The sequence below is a fragment of the Antechinus flavipes genome, chromosome 5, assembly GCF_016432865.1.
Source record: "Antechinus flavipes isolate AdamAnt ecotype Samford, QLD, Australia chromosome 5, AdamAnt_v2, whole genome shotgun sequence".
NCBI classification, from domain to species: Eukaryota; Metazoa; Chordata; class Mammalia; order Dasyuromorphia; family Dasyuridae; genus Antechinus; species Antechinus flavipes.
The window spans coordinates 58,812,001-58,830,273 of record NC_067402.1 but is presented as its reverse complement, the minus strand read 5'-3'; the positions used below and the strand labels follow the sequence as shown (position 1 = coordinate 58,830,273).

Sequence of the window (18,273 nt, the reverse complement as noted above, 5' to 3'; positions counted from 1 at the left end):
TCTTCCTTCACATCCCTGCAACAAATCAAGTTAATAATGCAGAGGGGGGGTCCTCCCAGCCCAGTTGGATTAGCACTGTGCCTCAATCCCTCGCCTGTCACACTGTAGACACTTAATAAATGCTGAGTGACGGTTTGATATTTAACTTGGCTGCCCAGTCATACCCTTCCAGGGAATGGGTCAGGCCAGTCCGAATGGATAATCCCAGGCCCTCTCCACCATTCTGACCATGGCTTCCAGTGCAGTAAGATTCACCGGCCCTTGGCGAGGACACCGAGGAGTGCAGGAGAGTCTTTGTTTTTGCTGTTCAAAACCTAACCACGCTCACAGACTTCCAGCAAGGATGGAGAAATTATTGAGGAATTTAAAGTACAGTATACCAAGGGCCAGAATTATTCTGAGAAGCATTCGCCAAGCTCTTGCAGACCCTTATCATTTCCTTTTCTCCTCTTTCACAAATGTACGATTGATCCGTAAGACAGTGACAGAAACAAACTTCCTGAATTATCAGGCACAGTGTTGCCTAGATATTTTTTCTGCACACTAGTATAATATTAAAAAAAATCTTCAGAAATGATTATAATCTACTTATTTTGCATGTTTTCATTGCAGTTCAATTTGTCCCCAGCAAAGTTTATCCCAGAAGCTTCAAACAATGATATTCAATCTCATTTTAAATAAGGCAGTTCTTTTCTTAGAAGCTTGACAGTATTGGTATGGAAGGCCATTAATTATAAACATGATAATCACCATAACTGGCATTTCTATAGAGCTTTAAGTTTTGCAAAGTATTTTACATACATTATCTCAGCAATAGCTTCATGAATTAAATATTATTAGCATCCCCATTTTTATTAATGGAGTAATTGAAGCAGTATGCCCCAGATGATATTATGAATAAGTGTTTGAGGCAGAATTCCTTGTCATTCTGCCTTTCATAGGTTATATATCCTATATAGGTTATAGGTTTTATATCCCATCCTGCCTCTCATAGATTATATAGGGATGAGAAGGAACATAGCTATAGCAAGTTGTAAAATTACAGGAAGATATCAGCTGTTCTGTATTTCTGAATGATAATCATGTTGGAGCCAGCATTTGGAAGGGGATTGCTTTATTTCTATAGTTGTACTTGAAAAGATTTAGGAAAGACCTGAATTAAGAGATTCCAAGTCCCAGATGCCAGCCTACAAAGGATATGCTTTTGTTCTTTTGTGGAAATTAGGATGACTTGGTGAACTATCAGGCTGTTTAACTCAAGTCATCATTTTGCTTGTTTAGTCAAGTTTTGCTTTTATTGAGAAAGGAAGGTGACATGAGCATTTTCTTTGGGGCAACACCTGTATCCCCAGTGCTTCAGTATGAACTTTCTCCTTCTTTTCCAGTTTCCTACTTTATGGATTAGATTTGTAGCTGGAATATTTTTTTTGAGGAACAGAGCTCATTTATTGTAAATCTTTAGCAATCCAACCTGCCTTCCAATGGCCCCTATGTGCATGATGCTGTTAAATCAATTGTCTTTTGTATCGGGTCCAGAGTAAGTTACCTAAATATGCTCCATTATTGAATAATTTTGTGTTATATTTTAAGTGCAGCAGATACTGATTTTTATAAAAACTGTTGGCAAGTCCTCTGAATGGCTGGGTTCCAATTTCACATTTGATTTATCCTCTTTTATAAGTTTATTTTCATTTGAGTGAGCTTGGAAAAACACTCAGATCAGGAACATGCGCCATACCTAACATCAGACAATAATTAACACATATTTTATATGTTGTGCATGCAGCTCGATCTGTCACAATAACAGCCCATCAAAGGGACACTAACCAGTGATCTTTGACATCGTGGCTTACAATGAGACTTTTCAGAAATGGGTTGCCAAGTGAACACATGGAACAAAAATTCATTTCTTTCTGAAATCTGAGTCCTTTAATCAGAGTGCATCATGATATGTATTATCCTTTGCATTGAAACCTTCTGGTGGCAAAATCTTGTTTGCATTAAACACTTGAGTGTGACAGGAATGAAGCTCATTTTTTCATTTAAGTTTCCTTTCCCAACTGCAGCCCAACTGGGCTTTGCATTCTATAGGTCAGGGCTATGTGCATGTTGTAGGCACCTCCTTATATATTTTCGAATTGATTTTTTTTCCTACCAGTCCTTTTGCATTCTTTAGCGAAGATTAAAGTAAGGAAAATTCAAAATGAAGTTAATTATTAATTCAATAGAATGCTGGTATGTTTGGATTCTCTGATGCTTTTCAATGATAAAATCTTGTACACTTAATATGATTGGAATATTCTTATTCTATACTGAGAATTTTGCTGTTTTAAAATATTTGGGGCTTATTTAAGATAAGTTACTGAAGTTACAAGGCTCTTCAAATTTGGATCCCTTTATAATTTGCTATTGATTTTTTTCTTCATTTTAAACTGAACCTTAAAATTTACAGCATAAATTCAGTTCAAATAGGTCTTTATGTTAATACGTGCCAACTAGCAGTCATTTTGTTTTTAAAAATTCATTTTCTTAAAATGCCAAATAAAGTAGTTCATAAAACTAAACACATTTGTTACCTTTTTAAACTTTGAAAACCTACTAATGATTTCATCTTATTGCTTTACATCCATTTCAAATAGACAGACTGCAGCATTCTCCTGCCTCTTTTCTGGAAACAGCCCACTCGATGGATTCCATGACTTGCTTGGCAACTGCCTTCCATCCACAGACCTTGCTTTGCTGATTCAGCCCACAGAGCTGCATGGTCATTTCAGAAATGAGAGCAATAAATTTCACAGCTGTTCCTTTGGAATTTTTTTTGTCCTGTTCTACCCCAAGCTCTAGATAATTTATATCTGCTGTTGAGCTCAAGGAAGTAACCATTCAGTGTCTGGTTGGACCCAAAAACATTTTACTTCTCTTTAAATCATCCTTGTTACTTCTCTTCAGACTATGAGACCGTTTGTTATATGTGTACTAGAATCTCATATCCAGTTTTCTCAGGAAGCTGAGTCTGTGTTCATTTGTGTTCTTATCATATGTGTTTGTGATTCTCCATAAGCCATGAGAATAATTTCATATGGGTTTCAGATGAATAATTACAAGAGCTGATATATAGTGCTTTAAAGTTTACAAACCTTTCATGGCTATTTCATCAGTCCTTATGGAAGCCCCTGGACATGATGGAAGGGGAAGAAGAAGGGGAGAAGGAGTTCTACAAGTGTTAGTATGGATATTGTGCCCACCACCATTTACAGAAAGAATAAGCACCTAGATATTAAGACTCATGGAGTGATTCTCGTGATCACACAGGCAGTAAGTATTGAAGGTGTGATTTGAACCTAACAGTGGAGTACTCCTGATACCATGCAAACCCATTCTCCCTGCTTTCAGTGTGCTATGAATAATGGCATTCTTTGGTACTTGAAAAAATTTTTTTTGTTTGTTATTCTCAAACCTTGCCTCATTTCTTATCTGCTCTGAGACCTGTGGAAGACCTTAGCTTCAAAAGGCCATCCATCCAGAGCCATCTCCAGTAATCCTGTTCTTTCTCTGGCCATTGGACCTAGATATGGTGGCTTACAATGAGAGGGGAAAGTGAGGCAGGTGACCTTGCACAAGCATCCTTTACTTAAATCCAATTCATTTGCATACCATGCATCACCACCCTGATGTCATTGGTCCCTTTAGAAAACAAAGGACAAACAACAACAGTCTTGGAAATAGTTGAGACAAAAATAAATAATTCTGGTAACAGTTCCAGAGTATTTGTAGAGTGGCTTTACTTTTTAAAAGCATTTTCACTCCCATTAACTGATTTTATTCTCACAGCTGCCTTCTAAAGTTGATAGGATAGATATTGTTTTCTCATCTTACAAGCAAAGACACCTCCATGTATACCTAGTCAAGTCAATTGTTTTCAAAATATGATGAGTTTTAAATGGAAATTTTGTGGGATGGATTGTTGATTGGTTTATCAAAATAAAAAGATAAATTAGATCCTGGAAATTCTGGTTTAAGAAAACAATTTTATTGGAGGAAAGAATAATTATTTGAAATAATTATTCAAATGAATAATTCAAGAAATCTTTATCATCATGTATAATATTAATATATGTATAATACTGCTGACAATGTGGTCCAGGGATTGATGATTGTGTTTGTTGGTCCATCATTGTTCTGTTCTCTTCTCAGGACTCACATAGTCTCTGGACTAAAGGATGAGGGAAGCAACCAAACATAATTCTTAGCATATTGAATAAGCTGAGGCTTTGTGTCCCTTGGTTTAAGCAGCACTGTCACAGCTAGCATAATTAATGACACATAAAAGGTACTGATATGCATTCCCTCAAGTCAGTTGGAAAGTAAAGCCTCATGCTCCTAGGGAGGATTATAGCATTTTAGAGCTGAAAGGGAGAAAACCAAGTTCTAGGAAAATTTAACTTGCCCAAGATCAAAAAGATCCAAAAGGTTACATGTGGCAAAAACAGAATTTAAACCCAGATTTGTTGATCACAAACTCATTTTCCTTCCCATTGTATCATTAAGTCCCAAAAACTCCAAAGGAAGAAAATAGCTTCCTGAATTGTCATTCCATGTAGGAAGGAAGGGGAAAAAGAAAGAGTTTTTTTTCTACCTGTTTTCCAGATCCTATTTTTTTTTCCTTCTTCCTGTAAAGGCCTACTCAATGCCTTATCATGGCATGCAGACACCTTTGGATTATCAACTACTGTGTGCCAGTTGATCACAAGGTCTGATAGGTCCTATCAAGTTCTAAAGGCTCTCAGGAAGGACCCCGCAGTGGACACTGTCTTTCATGTGATTACCTAACTTAGCAGAGTTTGGTGAAAGCTTTTATCAGAAGGCTGATAACCATGTGTTTTTATTTTCAGCTCTTAAACTAATGATGATCAACTACTAAGGCATAGAGGGAATACCTCCATGAGATTATCAAGTATTTTCTTCTCCAGAGAAATATGAGTTTATTTCAATTCCCCTTTACCTAGGGTTTCTCAGCTAGCTCTCAAATCTTAGAACTTAAGGATACCCTGAAATTGTATTTACTTTCTACATGATTTACATCTCCTTTGATGTTTGTTGTTTTCTCCTCTTGCATGAATTACTTCTGCTGGTCTAGGGAGCATTGGTTTAATCTTTATGAATTTGAATTAATTGTATTGCAAACACAGATCCAATTTGTAACTTGCTGTCTATCTTCCTAGATCCTAGCAGTCATACTTACAGGTTTCTTTTGCTCATCAAAAACCAAATTCATTTCCTTCCACTTTCTCTGCTCAATGGCATTTTTTTTCTTAGGCAGACAACATAAAAGGGAAAATTGCAGTAATTTTCCTAATAATTCAGGTCCCACCTGCCCCTTTCCCTCTTCTCTTCCCAAAGAATCAATCCCTTGAACAAAAGGGTCTAAATTATCTGGACTAAGAATGACTCCATTTCTCTGAGCGCTCCTGTGTTTGTAAACATAGGTTTGGGGATTTCTAATGAGTTTATGCTCATTTTTAATTTTTTGTTTGCCATCTTTTGGGTCAAGTGCTTCCCTTAAATTTCCTTAAATTTCACTACGTTTATTATCAGTCTTCACAAGATTGTTGATTTAGACCTATGAAGGAGTTTAACAGTTCTCTAGTTCAAGTCCTTTATGGATGAGGAAACTGAGATATTAAAAGTGAATCATTCATTCATTCACTGTGTGCAGTTCTTTCTTTAAAAAAAAAAAAGTTCATGTTTTCCTAGTAAAATTGGCTCAACAACCACCTTGAACTTAGTCATTCTCAGACTGTTTAAATCGTGTTTATCTTCTCTACATAGTTTTACAAGTATTCATGGCCAAAATTTAGAGGTTAAGTTGGCTTGGCCCACCTTCGTGTTGCGCCTTCAGTATTTCCCCATTTCTCTTCTTTCTTTTCTGTGTCTCTGACACTTCATAAATGTATTGCAGAAGTCAGTCTGTCTTTTGATTTTTTTTTCAGCACAATCTCCCTATTATTCATCTTTGAATGTTCCTGGTTTTGCAAGGATAATTATTTTGGCAAGATCTTTAATATAATCAAGAATATAACACCATTTCAGACTTTTCTTCTCAGTAAATTTAAACCCAATTAGTAGGGTTTACCAAGAGTCAGAAGTGTATTTTTTTTTTAATTAGCAGCTCAGGATTTAGGGAAATGATTCAGTGAAACCATCCAGTGAGTTTCCTTTTGTCACTCTAAGTGGTTTTATTTATTTATTTATTTATTTTTATTTGATGTCACTTTCTTGGAGAAGAAATTTCTTTTCAGGAGCGATTGTTTTCCTTCAATTTATGTGTCTGAAAAAAGAACAACGTTCAAGGGTTCCTTAACAATACTATCCAAGGTCACAGACAGTGTATTGAGTTGGATTCCTTCCAACTAGAAGGAGCACATGATGGCTAGCTAAGTTGTTTGGGATTCATTTTTTTTAACTGTTTCACTCCCCTGGAATGTTTATTACATTCAGTGAAATGGGATACTCGGGACAGGTGTTTTAAAAGATGGGGCTGTTGCGCATTGCTTTCACACGTGCGCATGTGCTCATCATTCATTGTGGGGCTCACCCTGAGCCCTCCTTTTCCAAGCAGATTATGACAGCCATCTTTAGCCGTGCATTAGTTTGCTTGAGTGGAATCGAATTGCATTCTGAATCCCTTATTTATTGGAGGGGATGGACTTTTGCCATCTTGAAAAGTTTCCATCTTTTAAAAGACGCCGTTTTCCCGAACTCTGTCCAAATCGAATTAGAATTGCCTTCTGGGTGCGTTCTCCCAAGACCTGTAAGAGTTGTGTAAGGCGTCCCAAGCTCGGCGCGCTGGCTCCGTGCCAGGCAGCTGGTTCCGACCCAGGCAGCTGGTTCTCGGCACCGGGCTGGTGGATCGGTCTCTTGGAGCCGGGGCGCACTTTCTGCCCGCAGGGACCGGTTTGTGAGAAGGGGCTGAGGTAACGGGGCGGTTCTGGGGGGCTAGCTGCTTTTGTGCCAGGGAGAGGACCCCTCAAGGGCCTCCACTAGCAGGCTAGCCCGGGACAGAGTCGGCCCCATTTCTGTGAAAAAGTGAACCACGAGGAGGGGACGTGTTCATGATGCTCCTCGCCCTCCACTCCCAGAGCTTCTGCTGCCAGGCGTTGTAGCTCACCGGTGCCCCCTTGCGGTCGTCAAGACTCTTTGCTGCTTTTGTGTTCAGCTGTCACGGAATAACCATAATTTTTCTGTGGAATCCAATCAAAGAGGAACACGCCTTTTTCGAGCTCCTGACCCATTTTTTGCTTTTTTTTTTTTTTGTCTTAGGCCAAAGAACTGCCAACTTTAAAGGACAATGATTTCATCAATGACGGCCAAAAGATTTATATTGATGACAACAACAAAAAAATATTTCTTGAGAAACTTAAAAAGGATGTGGAGGTAAGAGGAATCGGTCTTGTTGGTGGCTTAATTTTACATCTGGGAACAATGCTTGATTCTGAAAAGGTTTTTTTTAACCCTCTGGGACAAAGTCTGACTAAAGAATCTGACTTCCATGACCAGAACTGTAAGTGTTGCAATGACATGGAAAGTGAAATATGCTTCTGGTTTGGGGCTCTTGAAATTAGAGAACCATGCAAATTAGGAATGAACAGAAAGTATCGAGGGACCTGGGTTCAAATCCTCCCTCTGACTCTTAGTGTCTGAATGACTTCAGCATCTATTTTGATCTCAGTTTCTCCATCTGTAAAATCAAAACATTAAAACAGTTGGCTTCTGAGATCCTATCCAGCTCTGAATCTAAGATCCTGTGATCCTGTGAAATTGCCTTGTCTGAATTAAGGAGGTTTATCAAGGCACTATTCCCAATCCTCATTTGCCTGTGTGTTACTTAATTATAATTATTTTAGGGGGATGGCCAGCTAGTAAGTCAGGGTTTCCTAATCATTTTTGTATCATAGACCCCTTGGGAAATCTGATGAAGACTGTCTTTTGATTTTTTTTTCCAGCACAATTTCCCTAATATCCATCTTTGAATGTCCCTGGCTTTGCAAGGATAATAATTACTTTGGCAAAATCTTTAACATAATCAAGAACATATTTTTATTTATTTATTTATTGGAATAATGTAAATGCATAAAACAAAATGTAAACAATTACAAAAGAAACTAATTTTATTTTGCTAGATATACAATCAGCAAAAAACCCAAGTTAAGAATATATCTATCAAAGATGAATCAAGACTCAACAGAAACCAATATAAGCTCCAAGAAGGGAAATTCAGTTCAGTCACACAGTTGTTTCAAAAGGAAATAATTAACTATTTCTTTGAGTCAATCCTAGTTTTGTTTTGTTTTGTTTTGTCTGTTATAATACTCATCCAAGTATTATATATTTGGCATTTAAATGGCCTCAGTATATACTTTTCTTTCCTTCATTCCAATATACTCAGTTTCCCAAATAGTACAACAAGCAAGTCTCAAGAACATTTTCCATGTGAGCTGCCTGAGAGAAATCTGCAAAGAAAAACAAGAGACATTTTGGAAACCAGGGGGAAAAGAGGCAGGGAAGGAAGCAGCATATCAAAATGGATCCTTCTCCCCTCCTCTCTCCCTCTCTCCCCACCCCCTCGATTTTATTTGAGTACTTAGCAGACATGACCAAACTTCAGACTGCTAAACTGGAAGAGGAAATGTTTAAATATTAGTGCAGAAATCTCTTTCCAAAGAGACTTTGGGTTAGGTTTTTGTTTTGTTTTTTCTTTTGCACTATGCCCCTTTCCCTTCTCTCAGACTGCCCCTACCACTTATGTATATCTGATATTTAATACACATATGAAGAATCCTCTTTCAAAATTATTATTTTCTTTTCAAGACAACTAAAAAATATTGTTTACTTCTGTCTCATTTTATTGGTTGCGGGGAAATGGGGTATTATAAAGTCTCATTTCTACTCTCTTATGAAAAATATGTGGAAAATATTTAAGAAATAAACTGGGACATTGTTCAGAGCAGGCATTTTCTTCTATTTTGATGCGTTCCAAGATAATTCAGAGAGAGTTCCAATTGAGGCAATCATTATGCCAAGTTGTCCTCAGCTGGGTTTACATATTCTCTTATTAAATAACTTTTTTTGGAATAACCTTTGGTTTTGAAATAATCTTCCTTAGACCAGAAAGCATAGCTGCTGCTTAGAGGTAGGTAAGTCTTCAGGCTCTGCTAGTTTTGAAGGACTAACTGGTAGCTTACATTCCATTTCTTAAGATATATACATATATGTATGTATATATGTACATATAGAAACATATAGATGTAGATGTTCACACATACATACATCTCCTCTAGGCAAACAAATCAAGAAATATTAAAACCAGATTTTCCTTGGAAAGGCATAAGGTTCTGAGATATTAATAGACTATAAACTCCACAAAGCCAGGAGCAATGCCTGTTATATGTTGTTATTGTTAAACCATTTCAGTCATGTCCAACTTTTTGTGATTCCCATTTGGGGTTTTCTTGTCAAAGATTTTGGAGTGATTTGCTATTTCTTTTTCCAGTTCATTTTAGAGATGAAGAAACTGAGGCAAACAGTGATTTACTTCCTTTGAATTACCTCCCCATCATCCCTACACTTGATCCATATAGAGGTTGCCATTTCAAAAGTACTGAATGACTGATAGAGATTCATAAGTACACTTAAAGCATAATTTTATTTGTGATGTTTTAATTAAATCCTTAAAAATGTTTGAATACTTACTTTACTAATCATAAGTAATATGTACATAGTACTTGATGATTTATCAATTGCTTTATAAATATAGTCTCATTTGATCCTTATAAAAACCCTAGGAAATGCTATTATAGGTGCCTAGTATTACCCCCATTTTACAAAAGAGCAAACAGTGGTTAAGTGACCACTAGTTCAGTGTCACACAGCTAAGTGACTGAGGTAAAATTAGAACTTGGATCTTCCTTTCTCCAGATTCAGTGCTCTTTCTCCACTTTTCTCTATATCTTGTTGAAGACCTCTAATGTCAGTTATTGAGAAAGGGCAGAAGTGTTTAAAACAAACTTAAAAGCTCAATGCTATATATATTTTTTCTCATCCTGTCATTAATGGAAATCAGTCTTCATGTTTTCAATAGCTTATTATTAGTGGTGTCCATTTGATTATATAATTTTTTAACTACCTGTGTTCTACTGTGATAATGAGTAACTTTCCCTGAGAGAGGCAACAAGATATGTAAGGCAAAGGAATGAATGGGCTTAGATCCAGGAAGACCACTTCCAGTATTTAGCTTTATGACCCTGGACATAACCTCTCTTCCCCTCAGTTTTCTCACTTGTAAAATGTGATAAATAATGCCATCTACCTCACAAGATTGTTGTAAGGATCCAAAAACTTTAAAAGCTGTTTACAAATAACCTTATGTTCATATGTTGTTTATTATTTATAAAAAAAGCATTTACACACATTATGTCAATATAGCCCTTCAATCACCAGAAAACTAAGAACTTTGGGGATAAAATAATCTCTTTATTTTTAGCTTTTGTTTGATGACAAACTTTTGAATCTCCCATATGAGTTTCTAACCAAATGAAATTGTTTCCTTTACTCCCTTAATAGATTAACATTAACAAAAACAGTAATAATTATAATGCACTTATAGTTTTAAAGAATTGTAAGGTTCACAAAGTACTTTACATTCATCATCTGTTTGATTCTCACAAAAACCCTATAAAGTAATTAAGGATAGATATTATCCCCATTTTACAGATTAAAGAAAGGGAAGCTTAGAGATAAGGACTCGTCCAATGTCACATGGCTAGCAAATATCAGAAAAAGGATTTAAGCCCAGGTTTTCTGACAAGATCAGTGCTTTTCCTCTAATGCTGTGATCCCCTCTTTTAGAATAAATTGGTAGTATCTTTCGATACTTTCAGCAGTCTCTAGCTCTGTATTTGGTTGATAGACTTTGATATTTTTAATATTAAATAAAACTTCTTTATCATTGCTAAAAATTAAGGCTAAGTTTTAAAGAGTTCTTCCATCAAAAATATCTCAAATGACAAAGCATCTAGTCAGTTTTAAATTTTGGGAGCAGAAACATTAAATTTAAATGCAGACAATTATAGTGAGTCTGGCATTCGATCCTGATAACGAGAGGTCAGAATTTAATCTCTCTCTCTCTCTCTCTTTCTCTCTCTCTCTCTCTCTCTCTCTCTCTCTCTCTCTCTCTCTCTCTCTCTCTCTCTTTTTAATACTATTGTTATTATCTAAGTTTCTTCCTAATACTCCTATTTCGCTAGAGGGACTGACTGATTTCTGCATAGTTATTTCAAATAAATGGTTTATGGTTTTAGAAGTCATAATTTTGTGGTTACAAATGGGAGGGAAAATCAACTGGTGATCTTACTGTACTTTTCCCCCACAAGTAAAGTCCTTATCAAAAATTAGCACACTAAGCATGATATTCTATAAGAGACAGTCTTGGAAATAAATGCCCACAAATGATTTGACTTGTTTGTTTTTTTTTTTTAATCCTTTCCCCAGGGAGTTATTTCAAGCCACCTAAAGCAAAATCAGCTTTCTTTATTCATCTTCTGGTGTGCTTGATTATTGAACCTAAGTAGCTGTTTTTCAAGGTCCAAATAAGAAAGAAAGCTTCTTAATTTAGGGGCCATGAACTTGAAAGTATACATACACAACTGCATTCATTAAAAATTGGTTTTCTTTGTAATTCTCTGTATTTTGCTGGTAAAAGCATTATTCTGAGAAGGGGCCCATAGGCTTCATCACACTATTTCCAAAAAGATCTATGACAAAAAAAAGGTTAAGAATCCCTGCTCCAGGAAAAAAATTAATAATATCTTCGCTAAATGATTGTCATTTAGCCAAGTTCAAATATTTTTACTTTTCTTTTTAAAAGCTAGATTTAAAGATAAATAAACAAGTTCTACTAATATGTATTAGGTTTGTATTAAATGGCCACTATGTACAATACTGTGCTAAAAGTATAAATACTTTTAGTATAAATACACAGCTTTAAAAAGCAAATGAAGAAAGCCTAGACATTTAAGAAAAGAAAAAGCCCTGTAGTATGAAAGAAGAAAATGCACTTTGAAAACTCGGAGTGGATTGTTCTGTGAAGGAAAGGGTCGGGTATTGGAGAGGCCAGGAATTGGAGATTACAGTTGCATCTCTATTCTTTCAAATAAATTTTCTAAAGGATGATTATTTTAATTTTTAGTAAATTCCAATCAGGTTGATTGCTACATTCTTTCTGTTACACCAGATGTGTTTCCAGGAAGGTAATGCAAAGCAACATATAAATAAAAATTTCAAACTAAGTCTCTTCTAAAAAGTAATCTTTCAGCTATTCTTGTGCCTTGTACTTCTCTTCTTATGAACTTTGTTGCAGTGTTCCCAAATAGGTAGATCCTGCTTCAACTTAGGGCTATATCTTCTAGAAGATTTGGGGATAAAAGAAATTAGAGTAAGGGATTGAGGTCCATAAACTTCTTCTTCATATTTTAATAAACTTGTTTCAATAAAATTGGATTCCTTTGTAATCCTATGTATTTTGTTTTTATGCATCTGAGGAGTGCATACTCTTCACCATATTGCCAAAGGGGTCCACAACATACCAAAAAGTTAAATACCCCCGAATCAGAAGGTAAATTAGAAACTAGCCAGAGTGGGGAGGAAGAAAGGCTTGACAAATGATTGTTCTGAAGATGGAGAAGAGGAAAGTACAACTAGGAAATCCTGAAAGAAAATAACAACCCCAAGATCTCTGAGCTCTTATGTCTTTGCAAATAAACAAGCAGAGTCCATAAAGTTGAGTCCATTACTTCAAGTGGTCAGCTGAGAAACTGTTAGAAATTAGTAGACACTAGAAGCAGACCACCACTGGGAAGAATTGGCCTCCCAGCAGCTCTTACAAACTGCCTTTGTCTTGCTTTTTTCCTTGTCCCCTCCTAAACTCCAGCTTTCAGTGCGCTGTGGTTTGGGGATACCAGAGTTTTAACAGAAATCTTCAATTTACTCACAGCATATTCATTTTAATGAGATCCAGAAAGGGTGACTTTTTTTTTTAAGTTGACAGGAAAAGAGCTATCCAGCCAACCCCCTTGGCTATATGCTTCTTCCTCTACCTTCAGTTTAACATTTTAAATGCAGATGTTTGTTATAATATAGAGCCTCTCTTGGACTTAGCTGTGTGGCCCTGAACAAGTCAAGTTTAATTTCTCAATCTCACCACCTGCCTCACTTCTTAATAGGCTCATAGGTATTTCCAAAGGGGTCTGAAAGGTTTAATATTCCTGAATTAGAGAGTCAGTAGGGACTAGCTGGAAAGAAACTTAAAAGCCATCAAGACCAAACCTTTCAGTTTACCGATGAGGACATTGAGTCCCAGGTGGGTTAAGCAATGGCCCCAAGATAATGCGTTACAGAGGGAGGATCACAACCTCCAAGTGACCTACATAAATGTGAGTTTTCACTACTGTTATTATCATTTCTATCCAAATGGTAGGTCGGAAAGAGCTTGCATGCTTACACTTGCATGTTTTATTGCTGTTTTCCTTATTACCATATTGGGAAAAAATGTCATGTTTTACCCACTTGAGAACAAGGAAGTACTGGATCCCACCTCCCACCCCCCCACTCCCCACCCCTCACCCCTGCTGATATCAAAACTGGGCCATGGGATCAGTCAGAGGGACTGATAATGATGATGTCATCCAGTTTAACTCCCTGATTTTTTACAAATAAGCAAACTGAGGCAAAGAGAGGCTAAAGCTTTAACCAAAATGACCCAGGGAGTAAATGACTGGAGCGTGCTTTGATTCTAGGCCTTCCGACACCAAATCCTTATTGTTTTCTGCTCTACCAGAAGTGTTTTTTCCATTCCTTTAGTGTTTTGCCTAGTAGGTGTGCCTAGGAAGTAACTACATTTTTATCAATTACGTCACTATTTTCCTGCTAAAAGAGGCTGTCCAGAAGTAGTCTAACCAGAGGCCTCAAAGCTGGGAATGTAATTTCATCACAGACCTTGGGTAAACGTTCCAGGCTGTGGGTCCCAAACATAGGCCCTGTCTTGGTAGGAGCCCAAGCCTAGTCCCTAGAAAGGGGCTTAGAAGCAAGATGGAGCTGGGAATGAGTATTTACCTAGAACGTTATGGTTGACTAAGCACTTCACATCTGTGATCCCTTTTAATCCTCACAACAGTCCTACGAGACAGGTGATGTTTTTATCTCCATTTTACAGATGGAGTAACAGAGTTTGAGAGACTACTAGCAACTGTTGTCTTATTTACACAGTGGATGCTAAAATGCCCCCCTCTCCCTTTATGGCAGAGTCCTGTGTTTCTGAAAAGTTGGCACTATTTGGCACTCTATAGAACTTAGTGGTTCATAGCAAGATGAAAGAGATTCCTTGATTTAAAACTAAAAGCCAGCTTGTGTAGCTCTCATTTTACAAGTTTACTGAAATCCCTGAAGATCAAATTATTTGCCCAATTATACAAATAATAGATAGTAGGGTCAGAATTTGGACCAGTTGGACTTTGGCTTCAAACTCAGTGTTCTCTTCACTACATCATTCTGCTTTTACTGTAATCACAGATTCTTAACCTTTTGGGAGGTCTTAACCTTTGGGGGACCCCTTGAATAATCTGGTAAAATCTGTGGCCTCCTTCTCAGAAAAAAATGTTTTTAAAAGCATAAAGCACAGAACATAGTATTAACAAGGAAGCCAATTATTTTGAAATAAGACTTATTACAATATTTCTTACAAACTCAAGTTCAGAGACCCAAGATAAAGAACTCTGTCTTTTGACATGCAGTTCCTGGGTACACATCCCTCATCTGCCGCTGATGAACAATATGCTCTTGGGTAAGCCTCTCTGGACCTGTTTGCTCATCATATTATAAAACTATAGCATCATAGAGTTAGAGGTGAAGGTCATCTGTCACCCAGCCTGGGTGCAACTCAGAATGCTTCTAGAGAGAACCTAATTATCATCCTCCAGCCATCATTTGGAGCTCTGTAGTGTTAAGAGAGCTTATACCTGCCAAGTTCATCCATTCCAATTTTGGGCAGCTTTAGTAGATAAAAAGTTATATTTATCTGAAATCTTAGTCTCTGAAACTTCAATAAGGAGTTATTAAGTGCTTCTTGTGCCCATTTACACTTAGTCTGCCCTCAGGTAAAACAAGTGTAATCCCAAAAAGCAAAACAAATGTAATCACTTTTCCACATAACAGCCCTTCAAATATCTAAAGGCAACAATCATGTCCCCTGTAAATCTTTTCCTCTCTGGTTCATTCAACTAGTTCTTATGTAGCAAAGTTTCAGTCCCCCTCTCCATCTGGTCTTCCATAAGGCTTGCTCAAGATTATTCCTTTCTAAAATAGTCTGCCCAGAATGCGCAAGATTTCCTATGTGGTCAGAAGATGGCAGAGTACAAAGTCATTCTCACCTCCCCTTCATTATGGACATTATGCTTCCATCAGTGTAGTTAATTATAGTACTTGCATGATGTACTTCACATGGATTGTTGTGCTCATTGAATGAGATAATGTATGTAAAGCACTTTGTTAACCTTCAAGTACTACCTAAATGGCAGTGATGATGAGGATTATGATGATAATTAATTTTCTACTGATTTTCAGGAAGGTATGTTAAATTTGTTTAGATCCAGCTGGGTCTATGTGCTGGCTCCATTTTGGGCAAGGCAGTCAGCAGAAATATGTGCGTTGTCTATGAAGCTAGATTTGAACTCAGTTCTTCCTGACTGCAGACCCAGTTGGCTATCCCAGGTGTTGGTTCTCCTCCCTTCCCACGCCCATCCCCATTTCAGTCAAGAGTGAATCAGATGAACTAGTCTCTGATCCCAGCTCTGACACTTTTTATCAGTGTGCCTTGGACAACCACTTAATCTCAGATACTTCATCTGTAGAATGAAAGAGTGATATTGGCTGATCTCTGAGGTCTCTCTCAGCTCCAAATCTGGGATGTTCTCAATAAAATAATCAGCCTATAAAAAAATCGGTTAAGGCAGAAGGAGATCATCGGAGCAGAGATATAGAACTGAACGTAATCCTTCTTGCAATTCATAATGCTAATATTATTGTCATTCAGTAACTTTCAATCATGTCCAACTCTTCATGACTCCATTAGAGGTTTTCATGGAAGAAATACTAGTTTGCCATTTCCTTCTGCAGCTTATTTTATAAATGAAGAAACTGAGACAAATGATTAACAAATGATTATCTAGATTTACCTCACATAGCTAGTAAGTGTCTGAAGCCAGGTTTTACTTCCAGCTCCAGCACTCTATCTACTGTATGTAGTTGCCCAATCTTCCAGCATGATAGGCAGGAAAAGATGAAGAGAAGAGAAGCTAACCTCATCTTTTCTTTTGAGAAAGAAAACTGACAAATTAAATATGTGCCAGTCTTTGCTGGATATGTTTTATCTTGTCTTACCATATTAAATACTCCCCATTCTTGATGATGTATAAATGCTTTTATCTGCTAAAAATTAGACTTCTACTTGGTTTCAATTAATCACTTTCATAAAATGTTTGTATTCTATTTCTCTTTCCTCCCAAAGCATTTAGAATGATACTGTGGGATTTTATGATTGAAGGGCAAAAGTAGTAAATAGAAGCTAAAATAAGAGTTAGGAAAGAAGAAGATAGGGCACTGTTAGTTTATTAAAATGAAGCTTTTTAAGGAAACACTTGTGGGATCAATGTCTCTTCTAAGGATGAGGAAAGAAGATGACAATAGATATGGCCTTAAAGTCCCCCTCTTAACTATCTTACTTTTAGGCGATGGGGTTAAGTCAGAATGGATAAAGCACCTCACTTAAAGTCAGGAAGATGAGGGGAAAACCCTGCTTTAATCTCCCTCAGCCTCAATTTCCCTCTCTGTAAAATGAAGATGATAATAGCACCTACCTCACTGAGTTGTTGTGAGGATCAAATGAGTGAGCTAACTCATAGAGGCCCTTTACAAATTTTACAGTACTGAATAAATGTTTACCAATATAATTAGCTTTTGTTATCATGAGAGTATAAGGTGGATCTTGCTTTCAATTCCAAGGCTGAGCTTCCTCAGTATTAAGGAAATTGCAACAACAACAACAACAACAAAAAAAAAAAAAATCCAAGAAATAGAAAGCTGTTCCTTTCTTCTCTACTCTTAGCTTTCTCCCATACTCCCAAACCTTGAAAGCTCAGCCCTGTATCTTTACTAAGAAAGCCAATTTTATTTTTCAACTTCTGACAGTAGAAACCTGAGGACAGTCAGCTATTCTGTATCATCCTAATGGGGTGAACAGTCAGTTCTTCAAGGTCTGGGTCAAGTCCCGTATAGGGTCGTGTGCATAATGGTCAGAACCGAGTTGGAGCCTGTAAGGAGCCAGCAACCAGAGGATAGAACAGAGGCTTGAGTGATGTAGCCTAGCTGTTCACCTTCAACCAGCAGGTAGGCAGCTGCACCTTCTTTGTCCTGTGTTATTTTTTAGAATTATAAACCTATGCCTAAGGTCGATTACATCTACCAGATCTATCATGGAATTCCAGCAAATCCAGATGAGTTAACTAGCAAAGAACTACACGGCCAGACTCGGATCTCTTTCCCCAAAGTCCCTTCCGTTTCCCTTCATTACCACACTTGGCCTTTGTCGTACACTGAATAGGGAACTGTCTGGAAGGGAAGGAAAGGATATGGTAGAGTTGAAATCCTCAGAGAAAGCAAACCACTTTCAATACTGAAGGGAAAACATCAGAATGACTGCTTAAAACCACATGTTTGCCCTATAATTTGGGACATTTGGGCTTTTACTTATTTGCAGGGACTGATGGTGGGTGGGAGGAAAGGGGATACAACATAACAATCTGTCCTCATTGGGGTTTTTTAGTGAGATTAAAAGTAGTTTTAAGTGTAAATGGTGCAAACCATATCTAAAGACTCCTGGTCCAAGCTACTTGGGAGGTCCAAGATCAGTGGACATTAGTAATTCTTCACTAAGAAGAAGAAAAAAATCTCATAAGGAAAACAAATAAACAAAAACCATCTCTTAATGTTTTTTTCTGTGGCACCCTGGCCTTCTGTGCATTGTTGTGATCTAGCCTAAAGATGACAAATGTATACATTGCAGTGCCCAGGTTTGCTTTTTGGAGGAAAAAACACCACTTCTAAGCCAGCCAGAAGTGTGAGGCAACATTCTTGGCCCATGAGACAACCTTAGAAACTAAGGGCTCT

General features: G+C 37.2%; 1 protein-coding gene across 1 annotated transcript in view; it reads left to right on the top strand.

Annotated features, from left to right (window-relative positions):
- PIP4K2A (phosphatidylinositol-5-phosphate 4-kinase type 2 alpha) overlaps positions 1-18,273 on the top strand; it is a 208,070-nt gene that overhangs the window by 182,851 nt on the left and 6,946 nt on the right. Inside the window, exon 7 of the mRNA XM_051961622.1 lies at positions 7,321-7,434. Within this exon, the coding sequence (XP_051817582.1) occupies positions 7,321-7,434 (114 nt within the window). The remainder of the gene's footprint in view (positions 1-7,320; positions 7,435-18,273) is intronic.